Below are 12,214 nucleotides of genomic sequence, written 5' to 3' on the forward strand. Positions count from 1 at the left end.
CCTGAAAGGGAGAGATGCGAGTGAACCCTTACAGGGAAAAGCTGAGGAATTTGTTCAGTTTCTGTCAGACAAAGTCACTCAGATTCGGATGGACCTGGACTCTACTTGGACAGTGCCAGCAGAGATGCTGAGGGAGGGTCTGGGGCAAATTTTGTAGAGTGAGTTCCAGCTTGTCACTCCTGAGGAAGTGGACAAGGCCATGGGAGCGATGAGTACCGCCACCTGTCTACTGGACCTGTGTCCCTCCTGGTTGGTTTCGACCAGCAGGGAGGTGACACGCAGCTGGATCCAGAGGATTGTAAACACCTCTCTTCGGGAGGGGTCTTTCCCGCAACCTTTGAAGGAAGCGGTGGTGAGACCCCTCCTTAAGAAGCCTTCTCTGGACCCAGCTGCCCTTAAAAACTACCATCCAGTCTCCAACCTCCCATTCTTAGGGAACATTGTTGAGAATGTGGTGGCCTCCCAACTCCGGCGGACCTTGGATGAAGCGGATTATCTAGATCCCTTTCAGTCTGGTTTCAAGCCTGGTTACTGCACCGAAACCGCTTTGGCCGCACTGACCGATGATCTCTGGCAAGCCAGGGATAGAGGACATTCCTCTATCCTGGTGCTTCTTGACCTCTCAGCGGCCTTCGATACCATCGACCATGGTATACTTCTGCGGCAGCTGGAAGAGGTGGGAGTGGGAGGCACCGTTCTCCTCTTACCTCTCTGGCAGGTCGCAGTTGGTGTTGGTCGGAGGACAGAGGTCGACCCCTAGGCCCCTTAAATACGGGGTGCCGCAGGGCTCGGTCCTGTCCCCCCTCCTATTTAACATCTACATGAAGCCGCTGGGTGAGATCATTCGCCGGTACGGGATTAAATACCACCAGTACGCGGATGATACCCAGCTGTATCTGTCCGCCCCGTGCCAACTCAGTGAAGCGGTGGAAGTAATATGCCAGTGCCTGGAAGCTGTCAGGGTCTGGATGGGAATGAACAAGCCTGCACTCAACCCTGACAAGACCAAGTGGCTATGGATGCTGCCCCCCAAAGATAGTCCAGATATCCCACCCTTAAACCTGGGGAGTGAAATCTTACACCCCTCAGAGAGGGCCCGCAACTTGGGTGTTCTCCTGGATCCACAGCTGACACTAGAACATCATTTGTCAGCTGTGACCAGAGAAGCTTTTGCCCAGGTTCGCCTGGTGCACCAGTTGCGGCCCTACCTGGACCGGGAGGCACTCCAAATGGTCACTCACGTCCTCGTCACCTCAAGACTCGACTACTGTAACGCGCTCTACATGGGACTGCCCTTGAAAAGTGTTCGGAAACTACAATTGGTCCAGAATGCAGCCGCGTGAGCGATACTGGGTGTACCTAGATACGCCCATGTTACACCTATCCTCCATGAGCTGCACTGGCTTCCTATTGGTCTCCGAACACGCTTCAAGGTGCTGGTTATCACCTTTAAAGCCCTACATGGCTTAGGACCTGGATATCTCCGTGACCGCCTCCTGCCATATACCTCCCAGCATCCAATAAGATCTCACAGGGTGGGCCTTCTCCGGGTGCCGTCGACTACACAATGTCGTCTGGCGGCTCCTCAGGGGAGAGCCTTCTCTGTAGCTGCTCTGGCCCTATGGAACGATCTACCCCCTGAGATCCGGATCCTCCCCATTCTCTCGGCCTTCCGAAAGTCTATTAAGACCTGGCTGTTCCGGCAGGCCTGGGGCTGTTGATCTTTGATTGAACTTCAGCCCCACTAAGATTGAGTGCATGTTGGGCTTCGAGGGGAGGAGCTGCCGCCGTCGGGAGCTCAAAAAAGCTCCTGCCAGGACTCTGGTTCGTATATCTTATAAGATCTATAGATATCTCCCCTTTCTGGCAGAAAGGGGCAGAGAGGAGGTCAGTCGTTAGGATCTCTTTGTAATTCATAGCTTTTTTTTTGCTGTGAATGGAGAAGAGATTCAACATTAGCTGAGCCTTTACTCCGGCCAGTTTTCCGCGCTGCCTTTTTCGCAGCCTAGGCAGATTGCCTCCCCCCCCAGGACAAAGCTAAGCTATTTAAAAGCCAATCCGGGCGGGGACCATTCCCGAGGAATTTCTTCTATTACTATTTAAAATACCAGCTTCAATTTCGCAAAAGGCTCCCTTTCTTTTTTAGCTGCGTCACAAGATGGCGATCTCGTAGCTTTTGTGTTTGATGTGACGTACCTAGTAAGCCCTACCCTCCTGAAGGCTTCTCCGTACTAATTGCTAAAAGATTAACTGAGGGGAGCACAGACTTTGATTTTTGGCTTGCTTGATTGCTTGTCTTTTATTCTTATTCTGGAATGGCTCCCAAACCTAAACAGAAGCGCTTCCTTAATAACATATCTCCAAAAACTGCTATGAAGTCGCTACCCTTGTCTCCTACACCCTCCACGGGAGATTTGCTAACACAAGAATTCCTTCTCAAAACGCTTAATGATTTCAGACAGGAGATTAATCAACTGATATCGGATTTATGTGATCAATTTGATGCTAAAATTGCTCAGGCAAAGCAGGATATGATCGGAGTAATGACAGTCATGACAGATTATATTGCTGAAGCGGAGGACAAATTGGAACTTTTGGAAGAAACTAATCTTAATCTGATATCAAAAATCCAAACGTTAGAACAGGAAATTGAATCTGCCCAAAAAGAACTTGTCATGATAAATTATAACAAGGCCGCCTTTGCTATACGAGTTAGAGGACTGCGTGAAAACCAACAGGAGAATTTGAAACAGACATTCTTTGAGGCTTTCAGTCGCTTGGTGGGAAGTCCGGGACTTAACTTTGATTGGCAGATTCAAAGAATTTACCGCCAGAATTCCTGGGTAGCAAAACAGCGACAGCTTCCGAGGGACATAATAATATACTTTACTACAAGGGAATCTAGAAATGAGATAATACAGAGGCTTTACGGAAAGAGGTTGATAATTGATGGGGAGGACTTGATTGTTTTTAAAGAGATACCATTTCAAATATTAAGAACAAGAAGACAGTACGCTTTCTTAACCGAAGAACTCAGAAATTCTCAGATTCCATACAAATGGGAAGTCCCAGCTGGTATTACAGTTACATTTGGCAACCAAAAACACCGCATTAACTCCGTCGGTGAAGCCCGAAAATTTTACTACGAGACCCTGAAGGCGGGACTTCCTGATTCATCCGGATCTGGGGAGAGGCAAGGAGAAGGAGAAGACAAACAGCGAGACACGTGGCTACAAGGCGGAGGGTGTTGTTTTTCTCTTCCGGAAGGGCAGAAGACTAAAGAATAAAGACTAAGCGATGTTTTTAAAGTTTTATGATTTCTGTCTGGGATAAAATGGAAAAGTGGCATATCGATGATGAGACATGGAGACTGAAAGAAGCGTTGCTGATTGTGGACATATATTGTACAGAAGTTTTGTCTGAACTCTAACTCAAATTGTGCATGAACTATTTTCTTAGGCGAGGAGAGCGGAAATTGTGATCTTTTTGAGTTGCGGTTTGGGACGAACGGAGTTGGGAGGTGCGTGGGAGAGGGAAGGGCAGCGAAAGTTTAATTAGATTACCTGGGGCTAGAACGCAAGCTGATGTTTGTTTGAGTTGCTATATCAATATAAAGTTAAGAAAGATTGGTCGGAGAATCTTCAGGAAAGTGGAGTAAACATGGGAGGAGCAATGAATGTGGATAAAATATATATGTGGATATGGATAAAGGCAGGGTGGAAGGTAAAAAATTTATATGTGGAGGTGGGTAAGGATAGAAAGGGAGGTGTTGGAAATGAAAAATGAAAGAAGTATTTGAGTTTAATGGTGTTATAGAAAGGTTTGGATATTTGGATAAAAAAGAGATAAATTAAAGGTCTGAATAGATAGGCAAAGCAAGGAGACTTTTAGTTGGGGAATTCTAATTGATCAACTTACCTGGCTCTAATACAGTTTGAAACCCTGCAAGTAGCAAAATAATCGAAATTTGGAATGAGTCACATTGTTTAAAATTTACAGATAATGGGAAGCTGTGTTAACGTAGTGGGTTTATTGACCCTTTTTGTTTCTTTCTTCTTTTTGTGTGTGAGTGTGGGTGTTTTTTATTTCTTATTTTCTACTATTTTTCCTTTTTCTTTTTGGCTTTATTTTTATTTTATTTTTTTAATTTTAAAGTTAGCTGGCCTTATTATACTCAAATGCTTGTTAAAGAATTATGCCGGGCATGGGACCTGCGAAGCCGTAAGGGGGTTAGGGAGGGGGGATTATAGGGGGGAGGGTGGAATTACAGTTTCAATCCTTAGAACAATAAGAATTCACTTGTGTACTGCGGCTCGTTTTTCTTTTTTTTTTCTTATTTTCTTTTTTTACTTTTATTGTAAAAAACAAATTGAATTGTATGGATACACCAAAGTGAGGAGAAGAGGGAAAGAGAAGGGAGAAGTAAAGAGGGAGTGAGAGGGAATGTATGGAGGGTGAAATGGAGGGAGGGGGAGATGTCTGAGGGGGTAGGGAAGTAGAAGAGGGGAATGCTGGAGGGGTGAAAGGAAAGTTGGAGGGGGAGAAGAGAGGGTGTATGGGGGAATGAAGTGTCATGTGGGGTTTTTTTTTTTTCCCTTTTTTCTTTTTTTTTTATGCACAGTATATAAGTGATTGTATAAAATGAATATGAAAATGAAATAAAAGATATATATGAGATTGAGTGCATGTTGTGTTCTTTTAATTTGCTTTATCCTGTATTTTAAATTTTTTAATACTTTTTAAATTGTTTTTATGTAAGCCGCCCGGAGTCCTTCGGGATTTGGCGGCATACAAATCCATAAACTTTAGCCGAGTTTCCAGAAATGTAATATTGTAGGCAAATGAAATGAAATTATATCAATATTGAAAATGTGGGCTCTAAAGTGATAGCACTACCAAAAGAGATACACATCAAAATTAGGGAATAGAGAGTATAAAAAAGCTGATGACATGGTTTCCCTGTAGGCATCCTTGACTTATGACCACATTTGGGGCTGGAATTTCTGACATTAAGCGGTGCAATTATGTGAGTCATTTAACAAGTGCAATCATTGCAAAAAATAAATAAATAGCTATCCTTTTTGCCATGATGGTTAACTCAACCACTGAGGTCATTAAATGAATCACACAGACATTAAGTGTATCCATCTTCCCTCATTGACTTTGCTGAAAGCCGTCTGGGAAGGTCACACATGACCCTGGGATACTGCAATTGTCACAAAATTATGCAGGTTGACAAATGTCCTAATACAATCACACAATTGCAGGGACATTGTGACAATCATAAGTGTGAGGACCAATTGTAAGTCACTTTTTCCATCACTATTGAGACTTTGAATATTCTCTAAACAAATGGTAATGTCAGAAATTACCTGTAGGTATTATGAACAAAAATTATTTCAGAAAAAGGCCTCAAAATTATGCATATCATGAGTACAACATAATTAGAGGTGGAGTTACTAATATGGATATATACTCTAATTTCAGGTACTGGTCAACTTCAAAAGGAGCTGGAATTGACACTCCACTGTATGCATTACTGATTATGGTGTCAAGCATCACATTAATAGATCTTTTTCTGCTATTCATTATAGGAATCATACTTTTATCATACTTCTGTGAAAGTCTGAAAAATGGTGCCACTGTTTTAAAGAATCCACTCATTAAAGTTAATGTAGGCCTTAAAGCAAAACCAGACAGAAGCCTGAAAAATTCAAGCTACCTTAGTAAACATCAGATAATTTTGGCATTTGTCCAAAGCTCTTCTGAAGCATTCTTAAAATATATACAATTTTATTACTGATACTGTATATCAATTCAGATTCTACATTATCTTTTGGTTCTGATCTTATAGTCTGCCTCATCCTTTTCCCCTAGCAAGGAGCCTCCAGCGGATCCTATTCATTAAACAAGTAGCAAAAATTCTTTTATTCATGTGCTTGCACCAAATAAGCAAGAAGTATTTCCCCCACAATTGTTACTTGTTACTTACTTGATCAGTATCAAGTGTAACTCGTAGACCCAGCTTGGTCATTCCATCTTCTTTCAGGAGCTTCAGGTGTGGGCATAAAGCCAGGCAGAAAGCCTTCGCCACATTCTCAGTCAGTCTGCTGTGATCTGCTGGGTCACTCAGACCATTATGCTGGTCATCATTTTCCAAAAAGAAAACCTTAGCATAAAGAGAAGTGTTCCATATGTCAGCCCCAATAAATATAAATGTTTATAATGCTGCATTACAACACTAGTTGTACATCAGAGTATATCACTGTATATCAGTGATTGCATGACCTCTGTTGATGCCTTATGCTAAATAAACAACAGTTTGGCAACTCAAAAACATTGACAATTTTTTAAAAATAATTCAGTTAATGGCAAGTGCAGTCTAAGAAATGAAATAAAGAACACAGAGTAAACATGAGGCATCATGCAGTAGAATAAGATGACCATCAAATGTCTTAATGTTAGAAATAAAATCATTCTACTTATTATTTGATAGACCTGGCACATCAAGATAGCTTTCACAATTATAAATGAAAGCTTGCCTTTAAAAATAATTACATTTCTGTTCAAGGCATCTGTTCATACCATTAGTATCATGAATGAAAATAATTTAGAAGATAAACCTGTCTTTAAAAGTGACCTTAATAAAGTTTTATATCTGTAGTTATGATATACAAGTGTGCTTGCAGCCATTCCAAAACACACACAAATAGTTTCTCATAAATAAATATTAAGAAAGAATATGTTCACATTCAACTGTAGAATAATTGGTGGAATATTAGGCAAATTTTGCTCTATTTCTGATAACGAAGGGATTTTTCCATATAGGAATCTATGTAAAATTTATTAATTTATTGTCACAATTATTTATTTCTTTTCTCTTCAAAGCTCACAACAGCATACATGGGGATGTACCCTGATAATTATATGAAGCACATTAAACTTGTTAGAGTCTACCTCACAATCAACCAATGCGATGTGGTGGCGCAGTGATTAGAATGCAGTACTGCATGTGTTTGATCCCAACTGGCTCAAGGTTGACTCAGTCTTCCATCCTTTCGAGGTTGGTAAAATGAGAACCCAGATTATTGAGGGCAATATGCTGACTCTATAAACCGCTTAGAGGGCTGTAAAGCGGTAAATAAATCTAAGAGCTATTGCAACTGCTATCACGTAAGGAATGTGCATTTTCCAGGTCAAGTCCGATATGTTAACTATAATATTACACTGGCTCTCATATATATGAGTTACTATCACATAAGAGTAAAGATTATAGCTGATACATACAAAACTATGTGATTTCCTCACCTCTGTCCACCTAATGACCTTCCCATTTGCTTTATATTCTGATCCATGGAATATCTTCACACTTATTATAGACTCCATAGATTTCCCATCAATAGGACTTACAACACTGGAATATGGAAGGAAAAGATAACTCAATTAGCAGTAGGACTTAATACTGCTTTAAGTCCTGTCTTCATAGGCTTAAGTCAATCCTGGTCCAATTTTTAAAAAAATGTAAAATACTGGGTCTGTTTATCAAAATAAATTCATATAAAAGAATAATGAAGCATATTGAAATAGGAGCAGTTAAAACATGCTACATATTTATAATAGCTTATCTGAAGTACCACCAGATAGTTTTTAGGTGAAACAACCTTCGTCCAAGCATCAATTTCTGGTCAAGTAAATATGGTCTTAAAGTGCTTAAACATATATTATAGAAGAGCCAAAACGCATCCACACAATTGTTAAAAGTATGGTTGCACCTCTGCTGTATGTAAGAAATTCTCTGAATCTTTAACAACTGTTCTAATTTAAGCTTGGTTATTCTAGTTTAACACCCCAAAAAATATATGTACTACAGATTAGTAAATGAAGCTATTGGCTTTGAATGTAGACTTTAAACATGGACAGTATATGAACTGTCATGTAAGAGACATTATCTAAGTTAATCTAAATATTTCAACGAGCATGCCCTATCAGGAAACAACTCCTCTGGCTGGGGGGCGGGGATGCAGGTTAGTACACACTATTCAGACATTCCTACTGTCCAATTTATTCCTCTTTTTGGCTATGTAAGAAGTAGAATGGAAAAATTCTCTAACAGAAATTATGTACAGACAGATTCCTGTTGGTTCACGTAACACTTATAACTCAGCATTACATGTGAAGGAATTCAATAAAACCAAATAAAATAAAAAGTTGTTGGTACCCTTTGTTGAAGTTTTTATCATCATCCACCCACTGAATATGCACATGTTCTTGAAGTTCTTCAGCATCCATTTTTCCACAAGAAATTGTAAAGTCTTTCATCTCCCTCAGAGCTTGCCTCAGAGAGTCCATATTTTCAGCTGTTATCTGTACCATCACACCGTCTACATATGAAGATACAAGCACTTACAAAATTCCACACATAATATCTTGTGGGAATGGCATGTAAAGTATGAAAAAGGAGAGCCTAGTATACTGAACATTGACTTGTTCAGTCAATTGTTATGTATTATTATATAGATGCAGAACTAGTTTGGCGGGATGGTTAAGGTATCAGGCTAGAAACTGGGAACTCGTGTTGAATTTGCCTGTTGCATTGTAAAAAAACATTCAAGAACATAAAAAATGAATAAATAAGATATATTAATTTCCATTATTACCTGAATCTACTCTTAGCTTTATATTCATCTTTAAAGAAATGGCAGATTTGGTAAAGTAAGAATAATGCAGAATTTAAAAAAACATATTTAATCCTTCATTAAACAATTGTTTTTCTAAAATATATGTCTTACTCTATAAAAGAGTCATCAGTGACCATTTACATCTATTTTTGTGAACAAGAAATAGCATCCATGCCTATAATATAGTACTATACATTTTGACAAGAATTTGAAAGCTGAACTGGATTAGACTCTAGAAAAACATCATTCTATAGGGGTGGTTAAAAAAATAGTGTGTATTCTGTAAACCTTTATCATTGTGCAATTATTATCTGTTATTGGCTTGCTTTTTTATAAAACCTGTTTTGGAAAGTAGATTATTTATACTTTTATAAATAAACAAATAAAGGACTGAAATCTTACCTTCTACAATACTGGACTTTGCAATATATCCTGAAGATGATTTTAAAGCTCCACTAAATACAAAGAAGCTGGCTCCAGTCACTGCAATAATGAGACACATTAAAATGTAAATATAAAATGGCAAATTTAATTCAATAACAAAACAATGAACAATCCAAACAAAAAATAAATTATGCAACTACTATGTTTAAACAAAAATATAAACTACATATATTAGGCAAACAAATGTTCTGGGAAATTTGAGAGATGAAATGATACTTGATTATGATTAACTCATTTTATATTCTGTTTTGCAAAATGTACATTTGTTATTGTATTCTCCACTCCATATCCAAATGTTTTAGTAGTGTTGAACAGCTTACTAGTTTGGGTCATGAACCCACATGCATCATTTTGCTCAGAGAAAGGCCGTTGGCTTACCTGAACGGTCGTTCTCGGGGCACTGCGAAGAGAGCCCAAATGCTGGGTTAACACAGCCTATCTGCCCTTGGACTGAGTGATGTTTTTCTTGACCACGCCTCCCTTTGCCTGCACATGCTCAATTCGAAAACGAAGGAACCGTCCTGTAATCAATTACAGTCAATACAGCCACATCGTTCAAAATACAAACACCCGGGTGGGTTTGGGCTCTCTTCGCAGTGCCCCGAGAACGACCGTTCAGGTAAGCCAACGGTCTTTCTCCAGTGCACTGCTCAGAGAGCCCAAATGCTGGGACATGCCCAAGCTATTGAGTCCCAGGGTGGGGAAGCGCCGAAGCCTCTGGCATTTCAGCCACTCTTTGTAACACTCTTCTGCCAAGGAGGCTTCGGCTGAGGCAAAGGTGTCAATCTTATAGTTTCTAATAAAGGCCGTGGGGGAAGCCCAGGTGGCCGCTCTACAAATGTCTAGGATAGAGGCCTGGGTTGCCCAGGCTGCAGACGTTGCAGCACTCCTGGTGGAGTGAGCGGTGATTCGTCTCGGAGCCGTCTTGCCCTGGTGCTCATATGCCAGTTTGATGCAAGCACGTAGCCAACGTCCCACAGTGTGAGAGGAGACCTTGCGGCCCAGGGACGCAGGGAGGAAGGAGACAAAGAAAGCCTCTGACCGGCGGTAGTCCTTTGTTCTCTTTACATACGTGCGCACGGCCCGTCTCACGTCCAGCTTGTGCCACTCACGCTCCTTAGGGTGAGAAGGATGGGGACAGAAGTTGGGCAAAATAAGTTCTTGAGTCCTGTGAAACAGGGAGTTAATTTTCGGAGCAAATGACGGATCAAGTCTCAATATTACTCTGTCCGGGTGAACTACGCACAAATCCTCCCTGACAGAGAGCGCAGCAAGCTCGGCTACCCTGCGAGCGGATGTAATGGCCACCAGGAAAGCGGTTTTGATGGTGAGGTAGCGCAGACTGGTCTTTTTCAAAGGCTCAAATGGGGCTTTGGTCAGGGCCTTAAGCACAAATGGAAGATCCCATGACGGATACCGGTGAACAGTTGGAGGGCTGATGTTCGCTGCTCCCTTGAGAAAGCTCTTGATCTGGGGGAGCTGACTCAGCGAGCGAGAGGAGCCCTTTGCCAGGATGGTAGACAACGCTGCAACCTGGCGTCTGAGGGTGCTGACTGCAAGGCCCTTATCCAGACCCTCTTGCAAAAGTCTAGGGTCTGGGGGATCGAGGCTGAGGAGGCCTCTATGTTCCTAGTCTTGCACCACCGTGAGAAAGGCGGCCCAGGTGGCATCGTAGATTCTAGTCGTAGAGGGCTTCCTGGACGCTTGGATTGTTCGAATGACCTGGTCAGAGAATTTTTGCTTTCTCAGGAGCTCCCCTTCAAGTGCCAAACGGCTAGCTGCAGCCACTGGGGCTCCGGATGGGTGATGGCCCCCTGGCTGAGGGCAATCTTGTCCCGGGGGATTCTCCAAGGTCTTTGAACTGAGAGGCTGACCAGGTCTGCGTACCAGGGCCTTCTGGGCCAGAAGGGAGCCACCAGAATGAGGTCTGCCTTTCGGTCAGGAGCTTGTTCACCACTTGAGGGATGAGCGGAAGTGGAGGGAAGGCATACAGAAGTCCCTGAGGCCACGCTGACCTCAGAGCATTTGTTCCCTCCGCCTGGGGCGAGTGGTAGCGACTGAAGAAGCGTGGGAGCTGTGTGTTGTTGTGTGTGGCAACAGGTCTACCTGTGGCTTGCCGAACCTCCTCACGATCTGCTGGAACAGGTCCGGGTGCAGGCGCCACTCCGAGTGGTCGATGCGTTGGCGGCTCAGCCAGTCTGCTTCCCGGTTGCTTACGCCGGAGATGTGATCTGCACTGAGAGAAGCCAGATGACGTTCCGCCCACCTGCCCAGCGCTTCTGCCTCGAGCATGAGGGCCTTTGATCGAGTGCCCCCTTGCCGGTTTATGTGCGCTTTTGTCGCCACATTGTCTGTCATCAACAGTACATGAGCCCCTCTTACTAGAGATGCGAACTTTCTCAGCGCTAGGCGAGCTGCCCTCAGTTCCAGCCAATTGATGCTGTGGGCGGCCTCCCTCTGAGTCCATCGGCCTTGGGCTAGGTGGCCCTGACAGTGAGCGCCCCACCCCAGGAGGCTGGCATCCGTGGTGACAACTAGTCTCTCCGGCTCCTTGAACAGGCAGCCCTTCCTGACTGCCTTGGACCTCCACCATGCCAGAGACCGGATCACCTTTCGTGGGAGCCGAACCCGCCTGAGTGAGTTGCTGTTCCTGGCCCTCTGCACTGGCAGCAGAAACCACTGCAGCTCCCTGGCGTGAAGGCGAGCCCAGGGAACCACCCCCAGGCACGAGATCATTATCCCTAGGAGCTGGGACAGCTGAATGATGGGTACCGACCTGGCAAGGCTGCAGTGCTTCACTCTGCGTCTCAGGTTCGACAGCCGGTCTGGCGAAAGAATACCTGGCAGGAGGTGGAGTTGATGACCGCACCCAGGTGCTGTATACAGGTGGATGGTCGGAACTGGCTCTTCTCCATGTTGACAGAGAAGCCATGGTACTGCAGGGTCTGCACAGTTAGAGAAACATCGTGGTGTGCCTGCTTGGTGGTGAGAGAGTTAATGATTATGTCGTCTAAATAACATTCCAGACGAACCGGATGGTTGCGGAGATGAGCCGCTAGCACTGCCAGAATTTTGGTGAATGTTCTGGGCGC

At 43.2% G+C, this 12,214-nt stretch overlaps 1 protein-coding gene across 3 annotated transcripts in view; it reads right to left on the reverse strand.

Annotated features, from left to right (window-relative positions):
* Positions 1-12,214, reverse strand: part of ZFYVE9 (zinc finger FYVE-type containing 9) — a 94,985-nt gene that overhangs the window by 3,411 nt on the left and 79,360 nt on the right. For all 3 annotated transcript variants that reach the window (XM_032218694.1, XM_032218693.1, XM_032218695.1), the window contains exons 15-18: positions 9,081-9,161; positions 8,219-8,381; positions 7,309-7,414; positions 5,993-6,169 (exon numbers count right to left, since the gene is read on the reverse strand). In XM_032218694.1, coding sequence (XP_032074585.1) covers positions 5,993-6,169; positions 7,309-7,414; positions 8,219-8,381; positions 9,081-9,161 — 527 coding nt within the window. The remainder of the gene's footprint in view (positions 1-5,992; positions 6,170-7,308; positions 7,415-8,218; positions 8,382-9,080; positions 9,162-12,214) is intronic.

This window comes from Thamnophis elegans, chromosome 5 (genome assembly GCF_009769535.1).
Source record: "Thamnophis elegans isolate rThaEle1 chromosome 5, rThaEle1.pri, whole genome shotgun sequence".
In the NCBI taxonomy this organism is placed as follows: Eukaryota; Metazoa; Chordata; class Lepidosauria; order Squamata; family Colubridae; genus Thamnophis; species Thamnophis elegans.